The sequence below is a fragment of the Terrapene carolina genome, unplaced genomic scaffold (assembly GCF_002925995.2).
Source record: "Terrapene carolina triunguis isolate 2854851 unplaced genomic scaffold, T_m_triunguis-2.0 Scaffold374, whole genome shotgun sequence".
NCBI lineage: Eukaryota > Metazoa > Chordata > Testudines > Emydidae > Terrapene > Terrapene triunguis.
Genome location: NW_020664725.1, coordinates 10,304,067 through 10,327,028, shown reverse-complemented (window position 1 = coordinate 10,327,028; position 22,962 = coordinate 10,304,067). Strand labels below are relative to the sequence as shown.

At 46.5% G+C, this 22,962-nt stretch overlaps 1 protein-coding gene across 1 annotated transcript in view; it reads left to right on the top strand.

The window, feature by feature from the left end:
- The window catches only part of UBASH3B (ubiquitin associated and SH3 domain containing B), a 97,496-nt gene that overhangs the window by 58,197 nt on the left and 16,337 nt on the right, over positions 1-22,962 (top strand). Inside the window, exons 2-7 of the mRNA XM_024196675.3 lie at positions 2,285-2,338; positions 3,140-3,326; positions 6,104-6,302; positions 10,915-11,084; positions 13,182-13,390; positions 20,971-21,106. Coding sequence (XP_024052443.1) covers positions 2,285-2,338; positions 3,140-3,326; positions 6,104-6,302; positions 10,915-11,084; positions 13,182-13,390; positions 20,971-21,106 — 955 coding nt within the window. The remainder of the gene's footprint in view (positions 1-2,284; positions 2,339-3,139; positions 3,327-6,103; positions 6,303-10,914; positions 11,085-13,181; positions 13,391-20,970; positions 21,107-22,962) is intronic.

The window sequence follows — 22,962 nt, the reverse complement described above, 5'->3', positions numbered from 1 at the left end:
CGACGTATCCGAGCCAACTTACCCCGCTGTGAGGACGGCGGCAAATCGACCTCCGCGGCTCCCCCGTCGACGGCACTTACTCCTACCTGCGCCGGTGGAGTACAAGCGTTGATTCGGGGATCGATTGTCCCGTCCCGACGAGACGCGATAATTCGATCCCCGAGAGATCGATTTCTACCCGCCGATTCAGGCGGGTAGTGAAGACGTAGCCTCAGTCTAGTATCCTGTCTCCAACAGTGGGGCGGAACCAGTTGCTTCAGAGAAAGACACCCTGCAGTAGGAGTTATGAGATAACCTGCTCCCCGGGGAAGTTTCCTCCTGACCGCCAATTATGAGAGGTCAGCTTATGCCCTGAAACATGAGGTTTCTATCCTTTCCAAAGTTATTCTTCATGTTTTAATATACACAATTATGTTCATATAAACATCTAATCCTTTTTTGAATCCTAATGAGTTCTTGACCTCATTGACGTACTGGAGCAATGAGTTCTGTAGACTAATTGACCACCCCAGGTATAGCTGCTTTTCAGTGCATTATATCGATATTTGGGAAAACATTTTTGGATAAACAGGTGCTATCCAACATTAAATTGCAGCGTATTGATTTCCTCCGGTATTTTCCTGGTACATTTTTATTTATTCTTTGTTAGAATAACAGGGAATATTTATGCACTTAAAAGGGAAAAATCAGGACAGGAACGTGATCAATTTAACAGGAGCTGCACACATTTAGCAGTTTTTCCATAGGTTATGCCAGGCTGAAAATATTTGCTTTGTGCCCCCTGGTGGTGGTTGCTTTTCTCTGCTCCTCTTAAAGCTGAATGAGATGACTGTATTTTCATATCCATCCACTTTGATTTTCATGCTGATCAAAAGGCCAATAAGTAGGTCATTTTAAAATCCTGTTAGCAATGGATCTGAAACAAAGGGGCTTATCTATAATGAAGCACACCAAGTGAAAGAGAAAGAAAACAGACACTGCACGCTGTCTTTTGTAAACTGATCAAGCAACATTTAATTTTATTGAGTCTGTAATAAGGTGCATTTAGAATAGATCCAGATTCCATGTATGTTCACATTTAGATAAGTCCTGCTTACAAATGGTGCTGATATGACATGTAAAGCGCCATGGGGCAGCTAAGAGATTGAGCAGGGAGCAGGAAGACATTTTTGTAAGCAGTGGGAAACCATATTCCCTGTGTTTGTAAATAAAACACTGCAGCCCTTTCACAATGAAAGCCTGAAGAGAGAATATACCTCCTAAGCAGGGTATGCTTGCAATGAGGCAATATGTGAATGCCATGTTGCCAACCCCTCACCTTCCAAAATCATGAGTCAGATCCCAGAAAGTCACAAGATTGGCTAAAAACAATTATGAGTTTTTAAAAAAATAAGTTTGGAGTTCTTTTTGTTTGACTCCTAGTTTTTAAGCCTTTGGGGTGTGCTCGGGTCACTTTTTCAAACTTTTCTGTGCAACCATGAGCACTAGAAACGCTTTTCTTAAAATGAAAACTGAGATTCTCACAAAATCGCGCGTCTCCAGAAGCCGGGGCATCAAGTATGACATTAACTATCACAAGGCTGACGATAAAATTGGAAGATCTGGCATTCAACACTGTGACTGGGTTTAGACGGTCTCAGCAGGGCACGTCTCTGCCCGTGCTCTAACCTTGCTGCCTTGCAGAGAAAGCTACTCCACCGCTCTCTGCCCCATTGACTGTTCTTGGTGCCACAGTTGACATTAACTGTGCCGCTCAGGTTAGCTAAGACCAGAGTCTCATTCAAGCCCTCATTCAAGCCGAGCAATGGTACCACTGCTCAGAGGAGCTGAGTTCTCTCTTCTCTTGTAGGAATCCAGCTCACCTGACCAGAGGAAGTAGTGGGTAGGAAGGAGCAAAACTTCAGCCTGGAAGCAGTGGCTGGACCTGCATCAGCTGAGCAGACTGCCCATGTTTGGAAGGCCCTTGCCACTACCACCTTGAACAGGACATGGCGCAGTGGGTGGGGTGTCTATGGACCTGGATTGCCTTAATCTACCTGTGCTTTACTCCACAAATAGTCTCATTGAGTTAAATTGGAGCATTCATAGGGGAATGCATTATTCAATGGGAGTTAGGACTTCAGACTCTGGCCTTTAGTTATTGCCTGTGTCTGCAAATCCAGAACCACAGTTACCAGGGTTTCTGATGGCTGCAGAGTCCAGTTCAAGCAGCAGATGTTACTATCCATTTTCTGTCTACCCGTTAATACTAACAATGGAATATTCTTTACCTCCCCCTCCTCAGACAAAAAGCACTGGCATCCACTGGCGGAAGAAGTGTCCAAGCAGCATGTGACTGGTTGGTATGAAGTAATAAATAATTTTTAAAAGGGGATAAGATTTATTTACCATATTTTACAGATTGTAATGTGAAATGTTATTTATGGAAGCTCCACGTTATTGTTTGTTGATACCACGGCAGTACCTAGGGGACACTAGCAAGATCAATGTCTCATTGTGCTAGGCACCGTAAGACACATGGTCAGAGACAGTCCCCGCCCCAAAATGTTGACCATCTCAATAGGCAAGGTCGACTTAGGTGAGAGAAAGGAAGTTTTATCGCGCTCACTGCACAACTGTGGAACAGAGCGAGTTTGAGCTCTTAATTTTCAAAGGTAACAAAGGTCTTTGGGTGCCTCGGTTTTGAGTGTCCACACTGAGAACAAGTTAAAGGGCATGATTTTCAGAGAGTACTGCAACTTCTGCCTTCTGGAAATCAGGCCCCTTTAATATATTTCAAATTGGGTACCCAAAAGTATGAAGCACTTTTAACACAAGGTCACCCAAAGAGCCTATGGCAGAACCAAAGACTGAACTCAGGTCTACTGAGTCCCAGTCCAGGGTCTTAACTGAAAGAACAGACTTCCTCCCTACTTAATAATAATAACTGGGCCACACTGGACATATAGACAGCAGAATTGTACATTTCCATGCCTGGTCCCTAGGAGATCAGTGGCCCCCAGGCTAGTAACATATGGGGAGTGGGGAAGAACTCAAATTTTGGTTCTTTCTGCTACAAAAATATGGGTCTTTTTATTTAAACTCTTACTCAAGGTTTCTGCCGTTCTTAAATAGCCACCTCTTCCCTCCTCTCTCTCAGGTTGTTCTCTCATGTGGGGGACCCATTCCTTGATGACCCCCTGCCTCGGGAATATGTCCTCTACCTGCGCCCCACCGGCCCCTTGGCTCAGAAGCTCTCTGATTTCTGGCAGCAGTCGAAGCAGATCTGTGGGAAGAACAAGGCTCACAACATCTTCCCACACATTACTCTTTGCCAGTTCTTCATGGTGAGCCAGTGCTTCTCATTCAATTGTCCTGGGCATCTTGTTTGGCAGCAACCATTACCAGGTTCAGGCAGGTTGAGTTACATATTTCTCCAGTGATCGTAAAATGCTTTGTGCTCGAGGGAATTCAGGGAATATTATTACTGGGTTCGCTTGACGCACACCAGGCTGGGAAGCAAAATGGTTGTTAAACAAGTCCATTCCAAGCCACCACTGTCTTAACAGAATAATATCACTGGAGACTAGGCCACTGAATTCCTCTGAAAAATATGTTTGCTCATTTTTCATTAGAGTTCTAGGAGATGGTGTCCTGCTGGAAGCCAATGATGCATTGCACTTCTATACGGTGTTTTATCCAGAGATCTTTTTAAGCATTAATTAAGCTTCGCAGTTCCCCCTGTTGAAGCAGAGAAGTGTCACTCTACACATTTTACAGATGGGGAAACAACCACAGAGAGGTAATGTGACTTGCCCGTGGTCACACAGTAAATGAATGGCAGAGCTCAAAAGAGAATTCACGAGTCCCTTGTACTAAATCAGTATCAGTCACAGACTGGCGCCAGTATGGTCTTAACGATTGTCACATGCAGCGCTAACGTTCTCATCACCATAGCATCACTAGGCAAAATATACACAGATGCTCCTCCAGGAGTCCAGTGTTTGATTCTTAGGGCAGCCATATCACAATCTTATTCTTTGCTTGGCTGGCCTTTCCCCAAAGAAAATCAAATCCATAACCACTTCTAATCTCCCCAGCTCTCCTTCGGTACCAATGTGGAATAACCCCTATTAAAATGTGCTAATAGCTCAAAACTCAAATCCTCCCGGCTAACCAGGGACACATTAACCATAAAAGAGATTACTGAACAAACATCTTTAGCCTGCTTCATGTATCTTCATGATAAACACCAGCTACCCAATAGAGCAAGGTCCTTTCTACAATAAGCGTTGACTCAAAATTATAAAGGAGCTGGGGAACTGTTGGCAGACAACAAACAATCCACTTGAAGTGCACCTTAAAAAGTATGTTAGCCAAAAACATTTTGTGGGTAACACATACAAATGGTGAACTCCTTGATTTATCCTACTGACTGTACCATGCAAGAAAAAAGGGAGAAGATGCTAAACATTTCCTTTTGCTCTGACAGGTGGGACAATATCTGGCATCGTCTGTGCAGAACATCCAGTTCTGGTTTTGCATTTCGTTCAGAACAAAATTCTAAAGAGATATTGTTGGTCACCTGGGTGATTGCTTAAAGCTGGACTCACCCCACCTAGCAAATATTGGAGCTGTGACAGTTCCAATGCAAACCTGTCTCGGATAGTCTTTGAATGGCAAAATATGTTCATGTTTTGGAAGAAAGTGTTTGGTGCTCTAAGGCGACCGGGGTAGAGGTTTCCCCCACCTCAAGCCTCTGTGTTTTGAGCATTCTAGGAGATCCATCTTGTTTGAGTAATGCCAGGAAATGGATTGCTGCAGCACTTAGTGACTGAAAGAGTCATTTGACAGAAAGGGAAATCTGCTACCCCCCGCCCCACACACACATTCTTTGACTGGCTGACTGAGCTAACCAAAAAAAAACTAACACTAACCTATAGAGGCACAAGCGCCAACTATGAATGGAGCTCTTCTGAGCTTTACAGAGAGACTCCAGCTATATTGGGCTTCTGATGCTTCTTTTTGGGGGGAAGGGTACATGGGATGTTAGGGAATTATTTATCTTAGATAAACACTCAGGAGTATTTATCTATGAATATTTCATACTGTGTTAATGTTAAAGCTGTACTCCTGCTGTGTTTTCTTTGTCATGGTATTTGACTAGATAAGAATGGCTATGGTAAAACTTCTGAAAAATAAAATCGAAGAGCAAGACACCTCTAAGAAAGAGATAGGGGATTAGTTCTTCCTCCTAGAGGGTCACTAACTTTGGAAGGCTACTAAGTGGATGGGCATGTTGGAAACATGATAATCACTGGTGCAGGCCTGGCTTGACCTGAGTAATTAGATATGGATGAGGCTTTATTTCTTGGGAGACAAGATTAGGGAGGTAAATGGATCAGCAATCTGAAACAGAATGTCTGTACTACCTAAAATAAAGGGGAACACCCAGGGAGCCATTTACAATGGACAAGATAACAATGCATAAGATAAGCCTGGAACATAAGATGAGGTAAAGAGTAAGCTGTGTATGGACAGTGCATGCGGTCCTGGGATTGGTTCCTATAAAGTGACCAAGCCAATCCCAAAATGTAATGTATAGTAAATGCAATGTAATGGTAAACATATGTAAAGGAAGAGGTTTGCCCTGTAATTTTGGGTGTGTGGTACGCCTACACCCACCTCCTATTTTTGAATCTAATCAACTCAACATAGCTTTGTTGTATGCCAAATAAAGGAGCCTGAGTGACAAGACGAGAGATGAGATGAGTTCTTAGGGAACCAAATGGAAGAGGTCTCAGGGGAACCCCAACAACTAGGCCATGCAACAAATGCAACAGGAGAGTGAATACCTCTGAAGTTGGTTAGCTGAAATATTTGAATGCACATCCATGGAAGAGTTTTTGTTGTATTCACCCAGCTCTTGCTTGTTTCATTTTGTTTGAGGTATATGCTAGTTCTTTACATTCTTCTACTTTGATGAAAGCCCAAGGTGTAAAACCGTTCAGGTCCATCACCCTGAACCCTTCCTTTCTTCTCTGAGTACACTCCAAGGGTATATACGGTCCCAGTGAACGAATTCCTGACCCCTAAGGAACATTTGTCCTGCTTCCATTGGCAGTGCGAAGACAGCAAGATTGATGCGCTCAATGAAGCCCTGCAGGCCACAGTGATGCGATGGAAATGCAAATTCCCTGCTCCCCTGCCTTTAGAACTCTACACGTCTTCGAACTTCATTGGGCTTTTCGTCAAGGAGGACAGCGCTGAGGTCCTCAAGAAGTTTGCGGCGGACTTTGCTACAGAAGCTGCTTCTAAAGTGGGTGAGTACACAGGAAATAAATGTCAAAGGCAAGCTCTAGGGGCTCCAAGTGTTGTATCTTGACTAGTGCCAAATATTCCTGGTATGTCGTGGTAAAATGCACCCACTGTGCTGCCAAAGTCTAGCCAGAAGGTCCTGATAAAAACTTAGGATGGGGCTGTTTGGGAATCAGAGTCCAATCCTTAAGGGAGAGATGCCCACACCACAACTGGCCTCCTTGTTAGCAGTTTAGACTGGGTGGGGAAGAGAGACTAGACTGTTTTCCCCCAGAAGTGGTCTTTTCCAAATCAGGGTTGAGGCACTTTTAGTGGGGCAGTGTCACTCCCTGCACAGTATCCCTTTTGTGGTAAATAGTAAGGGCCAGAGTCTCAGCTGGTGTAAACTGGCAAAACTGGGGGGAGGGATAGCTCAGTGGTTTGAGCATTGGCCTGCTAAACCCAGGGTTGTGAGTTCAGTCCTTGAGGAGGCCACTTAGGGATCTGGGGCAAAATCAGTACTTGGTCCTGCTAGTGAAGGCGGGGGGCTGGACTCGATGACCTTTCAAGGTCCCTTCCAGTTCTAGGAGATAGGATATCTCCATTAATTTATTTATTTTATTTATTTATTTAACTCCTCCCAAGTCACCAGCTGAGGATCTGACACTAAATAAATTAATTTGATTCCCAAGACTGGTCCTCACACTAAATTTACCCTCCCCAAAACATGCTCTTCTTACAATTGCATTCCCCTTCTGTCAAGATATTTCATTCATGCTAAGAAAGAGCTTGATCATAAAGGATGTCCTTTTAAGTAAGTGACCATTAAAACAAATAGCTGATTTTGTCCAGTGAATAACTGTAGTGTAATCCAAGATGCCAGGGACTAGGATATACATTTTATTTAGCCTATCACTTATCCCGTAATGGCTGTTTCAACGGGCATCGTTTTCATGGCAGCACACTAACCGTCGTCTTTGGTAGGCCTGACATTTTACAGTGAATAGCCAATGACAAAACACTAGGCTAACAGGAGGCACGCTGAGAAAGATGCTTTTTTTTAATGCTGTCCACAGAAAAGCAGTGACATCTAGTAGCTAGAGCATGAGTTGAGAGTCAGGACTCCTGAATTCTATTCTCGACTCTGAGGGGAGAGATGTAAGGAAGACCGTCCCCAATACAGGAAGGTAATTAGCCCAGTGACATCAGTAAGACTACTCGTGCTTAAAGTTAGTCAGGCGCCCAAGTGCCTTGCTGAATCAGGAGCCTAGTTAGTGTCTGTGTTATCTACCCTCCTGGCACCCTCCATGCAATTGTATTGCCCAGTTTGGTGCATGGTCTGGGAAGGTGGGAATTTTGCCTTCTTTGAAGTATTCAGCCTTGGCCACTGTCTGAGATAGGACGCTAGATGGCCCATTGTTCTGCTCTGCTTTAGTGATTCCTATGTTCCTAGGTGCCCCAGAGAGCATTTTCAGATGCAAAAGTTTTGATGCCATTCAGAAATAGGGCTTTCAAGCTCAGGGAAGTGATGTTGGATTTTTAAGCGAGGTTCCAGGGCTAGGAAGACGAGCGAGGAATACCCCACCACGTGTTCTGGGGTTTCAGTGCCTCTTCACAGAACCTATTGTCTTCAGTTCAAAGAGCACATCACATTTGCTCTGAAGTGTTATCTCCTGGAAGGGAAGTTGACATTTGACAGTTCTTTAACCTTTCAAACAGACATTTTGTCTATGAGGCTAGAATTTCCTGCTCAGCTCACTACCACAAGCTGCGCTGGCACAAGCTTTTTCCCCCACCAAGGACAGAAAGTGCGTTTAGTTTTCTTACAGCATTTCTGCTTCCCGGAAGCAAGCCCAGCTCTATGTGAAGATGTGTAAAATACCTCAGCAACCAAAGGGAAACCCCTTTCAGCCTTTGTACATCCAGAGGAAATTCACCATACCATGTTGGGGACCAGATTCTCTGGCCTGCTTACCATCACTTAGCTAATGCAAAGGGAGGAGAAACCTGCCTAATCCTCTGCTGGAGTGTCCCATGGCACATGGGAGTGGCCAGCAGGCACAGAACCAGCAAAACTGACTCCGGTGCCTCCTTGCCCTGGTGCAGGGAGCACGACAGGGGGATGGAGTGGGAGTGGCCACAGCTCAATGTGCTCTGGCGATCCCCGGCAGCTATACAGCCCCTGAGGGAACAGCAACAAGGTTGAAGCAGAGCATCAGAGAGCTGTAACCAGCTCCTTGCCATCCCACCCTCCCCACCCCTGCTGCACCCAGCATAAACTGGACACAGCAAAAGACGGTCCTAGATTTTCATAGGCTTACACCACCTGGGTTAAAATGCATCAAAACAGCAGTTCCATACATATGGGGAAGGGGGAGGGATTAGAACTTGCGACTCTCAGGAGTATGTTGCTGCTGGTCCAGCACCCCATAGTGGCCGGAAGTAGAGCTGCAAGCCCCCATCCAGAACTCAGAACAGCCGCCATTTAGGTGCCATAGTTAAAACAACAACAACAAAGTAGATATACTTGGCCTTGTAGAATGCAGGCTGTCCTGAGTCCCCAGGAGTTTCACCTGACAGTGACCTAGAGACACGATCACTTTCAGGAGAGGGAGGAAATGGCTGTAAGCTTTAAACACCTGCTTTTTCTTTGAGCAATTTAACACAGCACGAATGGCTGCCCTCACTGCTTCTAGTCCAACCAGAAAAAGGAACGAGCACCAACCATCTCAAGGCAGCCTGTTCCCATGAGATTTGTTCCCTCTTAGACCAAATATTCCTCTGAGCTAATTCTTAAGGGTGCATTGCTAGCACACTGCTATGTCGCGTACCCACATTCGATGTCCCAGGCCCTTTTCAGAGATCACCCCTGTAACGTGTCCTTTTTTGCCGAATAAGAGAGATTCAAATGGGTTGGGCAAGCCCCTGATATTTTGGGTTTGGAACCAAGTCTCCAAATGCCTGCCGTTTGGTCTGTCCCTATTTTTTAGATGTGGTTGAATCAGGAAAAATAAGTTATTTTTACAATGTATTCCAGTTTGAACTGTTCTGTTTATTATGATTTGTATAAAACATAAGAATGTCCAGACTGAGTCAGACCAAAGGTCCATCTAGCCCCGTATCCTGTTTGCCGAAAGTAAACAATGCCAGGTGCCTCTGAGGGAATGAAGTAGTAGGTAATCATCAAGTGATCCATCCCCTGTCGCTCATTCCCAGCTTCTGGCATTTCCTCATTTCTTCACCTGTGTGTTCACCTTTTTTAATCCCTTCATTATGTAGGTTCTCTCAGTAGCTTCACCTCTTATCCTGGGAGTACTCCCCGACTCACCTTAAACTCTGTTTGGCTTATTTTAAAATACTTCAGTACTGTGGGTGAAGTCCTGACCTCACCGAAGTCTATGGCAAAATTCCTATTGACTTCAGTGGAGCCAGGACGTCGAGCTGTGTTAACCTGAATATTTCAACTTCAACATGAACTCTAACATTCCCAGGTTTGTGTTCTCCACCTGTGGGAGGAAAAAAGGCACAGAGCGGGAGAGGGGGAAATGTAATGGATGCAGAAGATGATAGACAGAACAGATAGAAACAGGGCCGGCTCCAGGGTTTTTGCCGCCCCAAGCAGCAAAAAGAAAAATAAAAAAAAAAGCCCTACCGCCGTCACTTCAGTCTTTGGCAGCAATTTGGCAGCTGGTCCTTCGCTCCAAGAGGGATTGAGGGACCCGCCGCCGAATTGCCGCCAAAGAGCCGGACGTGCCGTCCCTCTCCGTTGGCCGCCCCAAGCACCTGCTTGCTGGGCTGGTGCCTGGAGCCGGCCCTGGAGAAAATACAGAGTGGAGAGGCCAGGAAAGAAAAGATCTAGTGTGGGGGAATTAAGAAGAAAAACAAACCACTGACTGTTTTTCAGAAATATTGAGCACCCATGTTAGAGGCAGTCAAATAGGAGTTTGAGAGTGCTCATCACCTTTGAGCATCAGACCTGCACCATATGCAGGAGCCCTCTCTGATCAGCCTATTTTTGGAGAGATCCTCAACCCCTTAGGTAGGGGGAAAGGCTGCCCTTTAGCTAGAAAATGACATTTTTCAATCAAAACAGCCTTGCAAACCCAAATGGTTTAAAAATGTCAGGAATTCCCACCTCCCAATCAAAAATATTAGTTTTCTGAACTCAAAATTGAGATTTTCACGTTTGGCAAGTATGTCAAGTCTGAACCTGGGACCTCCACAGCTAAAAGCATAATCCTCTGTAGCTTGAGCCAAAGGACTGCTAAACCCTGGAGCTGCAGGCAGTCGCACATTCGTCTCCTCTGTACCTCAGGCACACAGGCTGGGGAAGCATAACGCAGACTCAACAGGCAGTGGGTTATACAAGATTTCATGAAGCACCCCTGTCCTCCCTGGTACCAAATGCTCCTCTAATCTAATTCCTAAGGGTCAGACTCAGATCAATGGTGCATTACCAGTGCGCAGCGCTATAGGTTTGATTTCAGAGACCAGACTGCCATTTGTCTTCCCTTTGCTAACTGAAAGGTTTTGCTCAATTCTCCTGCACTAATGGGGTGAATGCCTTTGAAAATGGAGCAAGAGTCTGCTGTTCAATGTGACAGTCGCTTGCTGTTGATCGCATCTTTCTCATTTCAGATGTGCATGTAGAACCCCATAAGAAACAGCTGCACGTGACATTGGCCTACCACTTCCAAACCAGCCACTTGCCCACGCTGGAGAAATTAGCACAGAACATCGACGTCAAGCTAGGATGCGACTGGGTCGCCGCAATCTTCTCTCGAGATATAAGATTTGCTAACCACGAGGTAATTTTTGGAGTTCATCTCAGTTTTAAAGAAAGCAATCAACTATAATTGCAATTGGCTGCGGTTGATTTGTATCTCAGCATTGCTGCAAAGCTCCAAACTGAGATCAGGCCCCGCTCAGTTACAAAGGCACATCCTAGGCCCTGTCCCAAGGTGTTTACAGAGATTCAGCCTGTTCCCCAAGGCATCTGTGCGAGAGCCAGAATCCAGATATACTCTCAGAATTTAAGCCCAGAAGGGAGCACCAACTCGTCCAGTCTGACCTATTGTACATCACAGGCCACCAGCACCACCCGCCACCTGCACACTAATTCCCACAGCTGAAATTTGACCAAAGTATCACAGCCCACAGAAAACTAGATTATGATGTGCCACAGGGAGAGAATAGGAGAGACCAAATTATATGCCCAGCACTCGTATTGATTGCAGTAGAAGTAGCAAATGCTCAGAAACTCTGAAAATCAGGTACTTTTATTAAGTGTGCAGCTTTAGGCACGCCCAAGCGTGGAAGTTTTGGCTTTGGGATATTAAGGGACAGTGACTAGTTTCCATCTTCCTCTGAAGATGCTGGCCACTGCCAGAAACAGGATACTAGAATCAATGGAGCAACATTCGGCTCTGGGCATGACAAGTCACATTTCCTTAAGGAGCATGCAAGGTACATAAAAAGGACACAGTTGCTCATTAGATGTTTGCTTTGCGATGAAAGTTACTAGTGCATAAGTCAGACAACAAGCCTTTTGTTGAAGTGGAGGATGACTGTGGGTATTTACAAGGAAAGTTACTGATCAACATTTGACTCCACTTGAGTTAGCAAAGAAGGTTACTTGCCATTCTGTCTCATGACCTACAATACAGTCTAGCTCCCAGCTGGCAGAAGGGAACAGCACAATCGCATTCAAAGCAATTTTTCCCCCCCATAAGAACATTTTTTGTTCAGTTTTACAGGGCTTTTTGCCCTTTTGTAAACATATAACAAAACAAAACAAAAATTGTGTAAATCCCATCCATGCTCTCTTGAATATTACATGTTATATTTGTACACTCACACCCCGATACATGCACCTGTGTGCACATCTAATACACAAACAAGCATGAACACACAAAATGGGATATATATTTTCATCACATCACAGTGCAACAGACAGAAGTAGAATTCTAATTACTCACTACTTCTCTGCCTACTTTGAAACCTGAGCCCATTCATCTTAAGAAATAATTGTAAAATGAGATGGTCTAGGCAGTACACTCCTCAGTGCCTTTAATTTTGTTTTCTTAATGTCCTCATAAAGAGCAGAATATCATGAGTTCAAATGTATTAGCTCAGTGACAAAGGGTCATTGCCCCACTTTCAAAGCCAATAAAGAATGGGGAAGAAAAATGCGTTTTAACTGGAACATAAGTAAACACATAGAAGAAGATCCTTGGGAACCTTGTGTGTGTAAATACCAAGTCCCCAGTTCAACTGTGGACCAAAGCACGTGTTTAACTTTTAAGTACTTGAGTAGGCCCAAGTCAACAGAATGCTTCAAGTTAAGCACATGCTTAAATTTTTTACTGAATCGGAGAACAAGGAAGGGGAGGGATTATTTAGGATGGCACAAGGAGCAGCATGACTAGGAGCAAGGGGATGAAAGGGGCAAATGGAAACAGAATACTGAAAACTTCCCAATAATGAGGATTGAATACTTTCCCGATGGGATGTGGCAGACAGCACATTCTAAAGATGATTTTTGTAGATATATAAGGCCAGAAGGGACCATTGTAATCATCTACTCTGACCTCCTGTTAAAAACTAGACTGGATAAAGCACTAGAACTAGGTAATACAATGCAGAAAGCTGAGACTGCAGCAGTTGGAGTGTGGGACTGGGTGATCTCACAAGGCTTTTCCATCTTTAATGCCTATCATTTATTTCTGTATTCTCCTTTGCTCTCTCTTTTACTGGTGTAAGAAGGGTTAATTGTCTAGTTGGGGTGAAGGTAGCAGACAGCAGGGGAGAGGCATATGCGAGTTCATTCCTTCGGCCTTCTCGTGTAGCCCAGGATTCTGTAATGCCCTTCTCACACGCTCTCTCTTTCTCCTCCGTCTCCCCAGACACTGCAAGTGATCTATCCCTACATCCCACAGAATGACGACGAGCTTGAGCTGGTTCCAGGGGATTTCATTTTTATGTCCCCGGTGGAGCAAACCAGCACCAGCGAGGGCTGGATTTATGGCACTTCCCTAGCGACCGGCTGTTCTGGGCTGTTGCCTGAGAATTACATCACGAAGGCAGACGAGTGCGGGACCTGGGTGTTTCATGGGTAAGCAATGCTCAGGCCAGTTTCTGGCTGCAGGAAGCGACAGTGGAATTCAGCTAGTGGGATTCACCTAGTGCAAATGATAGTAGAGTAAACAAGGTCTCTCTTTGTCACTGATGTTGGGAGGAACATACAGCCACAGAAACACTCACCTGAACAAAAGGAAAAGCAGGCTCTGTTCCTCTTCATGGGACCAGAAACTCAATATAACTACTCAGGGTGTTCCAGCAACATTATTCAAAGGGTCACCACCAACTATTACAGGGCCAGAGGGAGATGGCAGCCGTAAAGGCACATCCTTGCAGTAAGAGGGGTGGGGAATTATGAAGTGTGCTGTCCCATAAAGAAGTTCTCAGTGGCAAGACCAGGAGCATGAGCCATAGTGTTCCTTGCAGCTCCCTTTGTAATGGAATGACACAGAGTGCGCATTCCTGCAAGACCATCTCTCTGGGGAGGTTAGTGCCATTGTGTGTGATGCCTGAGTATAAGGACCAAGGATTGGGTTAGATTTCCCAAGGTATTTAGGCAGCTAGCTGCCTAGTGGAATTTTCAGAAGCACCTAGGAACTTAACTCCCATTGAAACCAATGCCTGTCTGCATCTTTAGGTGCCTAAATACCTTGGGAAATCTGGCCCTTTGTGACTAGCCCTCACATGGCGACACAAGATGAGGGAGGGGAGAGAAGGAAAGCATCTTCCTGCCCACTATCCCTCTAATGGGGCATTGCACCCTGCAGAATCCAAGCCACAATCTGGCCTCCAACTTTTAAATTTTTGGTGGGGGAAGTTGCAACATTTTTGGGAGGAAGTTACAAATCAAATGTAGGCATGTCTTATTTAAAACTTCAATGGACACACAAGTCTTCTGGGGAAAGGCGGGTAGGGTGGGAGAGTTAACAAGCCAGTGCTGGCCATGGTGTTAGCACAAGAGAGACAGAAGCATGAAACTGACTAGGAATAAAAAAAGAAACCGACCAAAGCAATCTCCAAGTTGAGTGAAATGCAAGAAACAAAACAACAGAAAGGTTCAGGATGGTTTTTTGTTTGTTTTTTACCCTTTCAGTTTTAGTCACATACTGTGCGGTTAGTAACAGATGAACACCCAATGGCTAGTTTCATTTTGCAGCTTTGAACCGACATATCAATGCAAATGACTACCACACCTTGCACACAGGACCTGAATTCCCCCAAACCCAAAGGCCGCATTCTCTCAGGTGGGCACCAACATACAACTTCAAAACAGAAGGGCTCACATTTTGCAGGTGTCTGTCATGTTGCTCTAATCCATACTTTACCAAGTTCTCCCCATGAGACAAGGCCTGCTGACGTATGGTTTCCACATTGCAGTCAGATGGGGCAAACCTTTCTAGATCTCTGTGCAGGTATTTACATGGTACCGCTCCATCCATCTAATATCACCATACCTCCCAAGTAGTTATGAAGTCATCTTCACAACACCCCCATGAGTGGAGGAAACATCTCTGGTAACCATGGCATAGAGCATTGAAATGATTTGACCAAGGTTAATCAGAAAGTCTGTGGCTGAGGTGGGAATGTCCCATACAGTCTAGTTCCCTAACAAGACCATCCTTTCTCCACTAAAACCTCACCGACTGCAATGGGCTTGTCATCTGTGTTCGCACACTGACGCTATTCTATAGCAAGCTGGCCTATTTTATTCTGAAATCTACATTTTTCCTCAAGGTTCCTGGAGGAGTTTTGGGCCTGGGCACCAATACATTAAAAAAATATTATTATTATATTACAGTAACTAAAAGGGAAGCAAAAGTTTGGCAATTCCAGCAGTTCTTTGTCTCCAGGAAAGGGAAGAAAGGAAATGCCCCTTTCCCTGATTACCATTAAAGAACATAAATAATGAATCAAAGCAATATGGAGCATTTATCAAAAACATTCTTACTTACTCAGAAACAGACCGATTTTACATAACAGATTCCCACAGTGCATATTAGGTAATAAAGTGCCATTTAGAAGAAAGCAAACTTAGGACAAGTTAAGCTCAACTCCCAAATGCAATGTACAGCAGGCTGGATTTTCATAATAATTGGAAAGCCTCTAGGCATTCAGACTATCTTTTCAGGCACACGGGCCCTGGGTTTCAGCATTGCCAATGAAAGTCAACATAGATAGAAATACTCACTGCAATACTACGGATCCGCCCTGGGAAAAAATGGCAACCCAGTTCACTGAGTTATGATCCATGTGTCAGGCATTCAGAGGTGCTCAGGTTCCAAGGGGTTTGAAACAGGTGGCATGTCGACGAAACTGGGGCTCACACCGAGAATACTGGGCAGCCCTGGAGTTGGATAAAAGTGATAATGACAGTGAATATTTTCCTGCTGATCACAATAAACATACTTTTTGATCATATAGCCTGTACCATCCCAAATGGATGCCGAAGCGCCTTCAACAAATTCCTTGTACACATTGAAAAGTAGCCATTGCTGGGGTGTTGGCCAGCATCCTGGTAGATAGCCAGCTGCACCACACAGCAATCAGGAGAGGACAAATTTTAACCTAGGACATCGAAGCAAGCCCCGTGTCCTACAAAATAGGATCTTTAGTGTCCAGGCATAACCTGGTTTTGAAGGTCTCCTCTGAAAGACCCTTCCCTCTTTTCCTCCCCTCCCTTACTCTGCCAATATAGTAAACGACAAAAGCTGGAAGAGATTGATTCAGCTCTGCAGGACTTGCATTTTATTAATTATTAATTAATGTATTTATATCATGGTAGTGCATCGGAGCCCTCGTCACGGACCAGGACCCCATTGTGCTAGGCGCTGTACAAACACAGAACAAAAAGGTGATCCCCTGCCCTAAAGAGCTCACAATCTTCTAGAGAGTCCACTGCAGAGTTCCGTAGAACACTAGGCCACCCCTTCTGCCTAAGAACAGCAGGCCTGGCTAGTTTGCCTAATAAAGTGCAATAGGATGTGCTTAGAGCAGGCCAGCTGGGCGGTGTAATGGGAGGCTCCATGGATGGAAGCTTCTCTATGCCCAAAGGCTGCAGAATGACGGTGGGATCACTTCTCAGCTGCCAGGGCAGCAATTCCTGAGGACCTCTATGCCCCATGGTTGGGGACCCCTTCCCCCACACAGCCCTGTAAAATTATGGTATGTCCACGGGCGGTGGGTATCGAAGGTCAGTGGAGGCTAAGCCTCCCCTAACCCAGGCTGTGGCCCCACCCACGGTCTTCCCAGGAGCCCTGCCCTCACTCCCCTTCTCCCCTGAAGCCGATGGGGGCTGCGCTCCAGCTGGTGGCCTGGAACTCGGGGCAGAGCCGATGCTCCGACACCAGTTTTACACCAAGGTCACGCCAGCGACTTTGGGAGTGACGGCCAATTTTACACTAGTATAAAGGAGATGGTGAAGTAGTGGGGATGCTCACCCGGGATTCAGAAAACCCAGGCTCAATGCCTTGTTCCGCCGACATCCCGTGTGACCCTGGGCAAACCACTTAGTCTTTGTGTGTCTCAGTTCCCTTATCTGTACAATGAAGATAATAGCACTTCCCCACCTCACAGGCATGTTGTGGAGGCGAATGCATTCAAATTTAGGTGGTGGCGGTGCTCAGTTACAACAGGAGCCATATAAGAACCGAAGAAATAATGGAATCGGGCGTCTTTGGTTTTGCTTTAATATGTTTTGCTGGTGTGCCCCCCAAAGTGAGGAATGTAGAAGAAAGCTTGGAGTTTGCAATAAATGTAACCTAATGGCTGTTCTGTTACCGACGCCACAGCATGTTTGAATCACACAGAGGAGGAAAACATAGGAAACAAGGACCACATCCCTCATGTCGTGTGAATTGGTCTAGCTGTACAGACCTCAGTGGAGCTACCCTGATTTACACCAGCTCAGGGTCTGGCCATAAGCATTGCAATAACAAAGTGCTTCCCATCCTGCATTATTTAAAGACTTAGGTCCTTTCCTTCTAACAGTGCTATTGTGCTGTAACAACTTGGAACCAATCTAAGCCACACCCCAAAAAAATAACTGGTCCCAAGTCCTTTCTGGAGGAGAGTTGTCTGCAGGCTACTCCCTAAGCACCCATTCGTCTCTGTGAATTATTGCACTGCCAACTCAGAGTCAGAAACTCCCTGCCCGCAGCAGTGTCTGGAGACTGGAAGGGAAGTGGGAAGCCCAGCAAAGCTAGTTATAGGCAGCTTCCCCACAGGAGCCACAAAACCAGACACTCAGCACTGTGGGTCTCTCTCATATGTGAACTTAAAGGGACAGGACTGTAGAAACCCGCCCATTGTCGTTCTGTGGACTCAGACCTGCTCAAGTGGAGGCTGCTGAAGCTGGAGGCTTTGGTAGGTGCTTGAGCTGCTTGGCTGGAGAGGTTTATCTTGTTTGCAAAGGCAGAAGTACTCTCCTCCCCCAGCCTCATACCAGCAGCACTTGCAAATTGCTGCATTAGATATTACATGGCTGCCTATTTCTGCTCTCGCTTATAGGGCCAAAGCCACTCCTGGCCTCCTTCAACAAGCCAGATTTGGCACAAGGTCCAGGAGGATAGAGAAGAAATCCTCAATTCCCAAGCCACACTCAGTCACCACTTGGGCTTCAGTAGCCCCTTCCACTCTTGCAGTCCCATTCTACAGCTTGCAGCGGCTGGTGGATCCACTGGCTGTTGCTCCCATCTCCTCTAAACTCCAGTGAGTGGGGACATTGAAGGAACACTCCCTTTCCTCTCCCACCTCCCCCAAAAGCCTGTAGGGGATTTACCGTCAGCAAAACTGGTAGAGATGCCTTTGGCCAGCCTTTCCTCAGATCCTGCCTTCCAGTGCTATATAGGAAAGGGCACACTTTGCCCCCAGGGAAGAATCAACGCTGCTGGCAGCGATGTTGTGGGGAAGGCAAGGAGCATAATTGCCTCACCCAGAAGACAATGGATATTTTTATCTAGGGTCTTCCAAATAATGAGCTATGTGTGGAAGATGACTAACTTCAATGGGCTCCACTAGTTTCTATTTTTGAGTCACCAGCAGAGCAAGGGAGACATCGGCAAAGTCAGATTTATGGCACTTCTCCAACCACAAGATATTGGAGGTTGCAGAGAGGTTCGCTTCTGCGTCATCGTAATCCTTACCCATTCCTAGCATCCATGAATGGATGCAACTACGTTGCATGAATTTTAAGGAGGGATAGGTGGAGAAACAGAGTCTAAGAAGCAATGGAGCAATTGCTCAGAGATAAAGGGAAAACAGGAGACTAGACAAGTCACTTTCCATCCGCCTGGGTCAGCATCTTGCCACACTATCAAATGACTAAGGCCGTGGGATATAAATGCTGCTGCTGGCCATCGTCAAGGGTTGAGAAAGGACCAGGAATATGCCAGCTGCACACTGCTGCCCATTCCCACGGGGTCTCGGCTGCACCTTTTGTCAGCACGGCCACTGTGGTGTTCAGCACAAAAGGCAAGAAGCTATGGCTTGACAGTCACTTTGAAGGGGATCAGAGGTAGGCTCCAGCATGCAGATTTCCCATACCCTGCAGTTTGGGGGATATTCATGTCACAGTTTCAGGGCAACTGCACTTGTATTCCCCCTCCGTGATCCACCCAGCAGGTGCCACCGAGGCTTCACCTCTCTTGGGCAGAGACCTGCGTCTCTCTCCCTCCTGACTAGGATGGTTTTAAGGCTGCACAGTTCCTTACCTACATCGTGATATTCCCAGCAAGCCAGACTGCTTAAACAGGCCCGTCTCTGTGCTTTGCTTTCTCTTCCAAGGTTATGAACAACATAATTGCCAGCAATTATAAGTCACAATACAACTCTTTCTAGGCAAGCAGATTAATTTTTAAGATGAAAGCATCACAAAGAAAACTTTTTAAAAACCAATATAAGAATCTACACACATGCTAAAAAGCTTTCCAGGGGTCACCCCCCGCCCCCCTCCAGCCTTGGGCTCTGGTAGGGGTCAGTCCTTCAAAACCCACAACCTAGATTTTCCCCGTTTACTAGTTCATAACTGTCTCAGATTCTGAGAACCTCGACTGGGCAGTTCAGCCATTTCTTTATGTGATGTGGGCCTTTGATCTCCAACCTCCTGGAACAGCTCATTAGCGGACAATGACTCAGCTCCTCAGGGCATAGCTTCAAAAGGCTGGGTTTTTGCACAACTGGCGATGAGGAATTTTTGTTAACCTTTCCCTAGGTATTTCTGAGGAAATCCAATTCATACTTCTTGTCCCCAAGGTCCATTTTTGTCTGGCACATTTTCAATATAGTCCTTTGAACTCTCCCAAGCCTCACATCACATCCCCCTCTCCCATCCAGAGAGGTTACATACAATCCCAGCCCACCATAATACATAAGCTTTGCATTTAATACAATTGACCCTGAAGACACTTAAACTTAATTCATAAGGTCTCCCAAGGATATTGCAGTATTATTACCTTACCTGTCACAATTCAGATCCAAGTTTTTGGTTCAGATTGTCATCATTAAGATAGGGGCCAGTCGCAAAATTGGATCTGGCTTTCAACCCTGTGCATGGTGTGACCTTCCTGAGCTCATCTGTATGCCGCTGCCCTGCGTACCTGTAAATCTCTCTTAAAAAAAAGCCCTTCTGCCATGCTGCTTAGAAATTGAATATTATTCTTCCATCTTCCCTAATCTCTGTCTAATTATCTCTCCACTCTTCAACTGTGAGCTCCTGAGAGCAAGGACAATTCCTTGTGTATTTGGAAAGTACCCAACACTTGGTGGGAGTGACTGTAAATCATGGTAATAATAATAATCCCTGCCTTCCTCCTGGCAAGTTCCAGGGTATTCTGAGCTGGGATTTCTACTTCAAGTATGAAGAGTGTGTGAAGGAGAAGGCAGTCTCATGGAAGAATCAAGACTCCATCCCAGAACAGCTCCCTGGTTCTGTTGCTCAGGGTGTGCAGAGGGGCCTTTCTGGAGGCTATCAGAATGCTGTGATCTGGACCGAGGGCTATTCTATTGTCTATAAATTCTTTCACAATGCTCACCATCTTACTATCTGAGCACCTTCCAGTGGGGTGGCTGGGTATAGCTCCCCGCTCTGGACATTGTGGTGTCTAGGGTCACAGTGCCACTCGCTCAAGTTTGGCCTGGCTAGCCCCTTTCGTGACAGAGGGTCGGCTGGGTCAACCTGATTGGAGCCACAATCCCTTGCACAGGTCTCAACGCCCAGAGCAGGGAGCCGAGCCCAGCCAGACCTGCGGGACCAGAGCTACGGCTGTTGGGGGAGTGCGGCATGGGCTCTGCAACAGCTCCTCCTGCAGGGCCGCCAGCCACCCTTTGACAGAAACCACTTTCCTCACTGGGCCTCCCACACAGCCCTTGGGCACATTCTGTTGACCCAGTTTGGAGTGACGACCCATGGGTTAAGAAACCCTGTCTCTAATGAACTGTAGAGTTCTTTGGGGCTGTCCCTTACTCTGTGCATGTACAGCACCAAGCACATACTGGAATACAAATAATAATAAAACCACTTATTGCCCTGTCTCAGGCTCTGGGAACATCCTGGCACAACTCTTAGGACAATAAGTCAAAGGAACATTTTCTAAGCAAGCGTCTCTTTATTTGTGGCAGATCTTACTCGATTCTGAGTACCAGTTCTTCCCCATCCCCTCTAACCTTCAATGACGGAGCTCTGGAAAGAAGACAGCAAGAAGATCAAGGACCTGGGGACACAGGGCCACTCACGATCATCTGCCAGACAATGCACGTAAGGATTCATGACACTGAATAACACAGCTAAATACAACCGAATTGTTGTAATATTAACTAGTAATACAATCAGTATAAATACTAATTAGTAATTAGTTATATTAATTAGTGATTTTTAATTAGGGCACCTAGAGCCTTGGGTAGACCTCTTTAGATTATTTAAATTAACATTTATAAATAGGGAACGTCCCCATCATATCAGCTTTACATCCCTTGCAACTGAGCAATTTCTGGCTCAATGAATGTGGTTCTCTCAACCTTTTCCAAACTGTGACCCCATTTAACAGCAGCAAATAGTTTCAGGACCTCTCCACTTTCCATCTAGCCCAGGGGTGGGCAAACTTTTTGGCCCGATGGCCACACCTGGGTGGGGAAATTGTATGCAGGGCCATGAATGTAGGGCTGGGGCAGGGGATTGGGGTGCGGGAGGGAGGGAGTGCGGGCTATGGGAGGGGATGTGGTGTGCAGAAAGGGTCTCAGGGCAAGGGGTTGGGGTGCAGAAAGAGTGTAGGGTTCAGGAGGGGGCACAGAGCAGGGGGTTGGGGTGCAGGTGCAGCAGGGGTCTCAGGGCAGGTGGTTGGGGTGCAGAAGGGGTGCAGCGGGGGCTCAAGGCAGGGGGTTAGCAGGCTCAGGGCAGGGGTTGGGGTGCAGGAGGGGTTCGGGCTCTGGCCCGGCGCCGCTTACCTCGAATGGCTCCCTGCCTGCCCTGGCGCTGCACCACTCCCGGAAGTGGCCAGCATGTCCGGCAGCAGCTCCTGGAGGTGGGGTGGGGCAGGTGGCTCCACCGCATGCTGCCCTCGCCTGCGGGTACCACCCCCAAAGCTTCCATTGACCGCAGTTCCCCGTTCCCAGCCAATGGGAGCTGTGGGGGGCGGTGCCTGCAGGCGAGGGCAGCGCACAGAGTCCTTTGTCCCCCCACCCCCGGGTGCCCTCCCCTGATCTAGCCATACGCCAGGAATGCTGGTCATGTCCCTCAGACTTCTTTGCCACCCCGAGTTTGGGAACTCAGATTAAAGCAGGGTGGGGTCCTGGAGGTGAGTTGTATAGAAAACTTGGCAAGGCAGGAGTCACAGCCTATTTCAAAATGTAGGTGGGCTTGCCCACAAGGACTCAGTGGCCTAAGGACTGGGAACAGACGAGGGAGTCATTTGCTGCTAAGCTGTCTGTTGGAATCCAGCTGGAACTGGCTGGGCTGGGCTGGAGCCTGGGCTGTAGGACCCTCTGAGATGGGAGGGTCCCAGAGTTCAGGCTGGAGCCCAATCCTGAATGTCTACACCACAATTAAACAACCCCTTAACTGAGCCCGAGACAGCTGGCCCAGGCCAGCCGCCAGTGTCTTAACAGCAGTGTAGACATACCCTTAGTGCTCAGCAGAAGGGTCCACACAGACAGTTATATAAATATATGCCCCAGCTTGCTGGCTTCCAAGACAAGCCCTTAGAATCAGATGGCTGTTTGGTGGCATATATTGAATGAGTTGCTTTCGGTCCTGCTCCCAGCGGACAGCTTTCCATGTCACAAAGCTGCCACCAGTGTTGACAGAAATGCAAAGATCTGAATGGCGGGGGGGGGGAAGAGGGAGGCGGGAGGAGACAGAAACTGAACCGTGGAGGTGGTCAGGAGGGAGACACATGGGGTAATGTGGGGGGAATCTTGCACTACCACTGCCTGTGCTATACCTGTTCTGTGGATGAAATATGTCTCTCTCTCCAAAGATGTCAATGCAGCAGTACGTTCATTTTAAAATATTCAGAAGCATCCCCCACCCCTCCCAGTAGCTAAAGGGTCACCCTGTCAAGACCACGGGGCCCTAAACATTAGATTGACCAGCTTTGCAATTGGTTTGTAGTATCT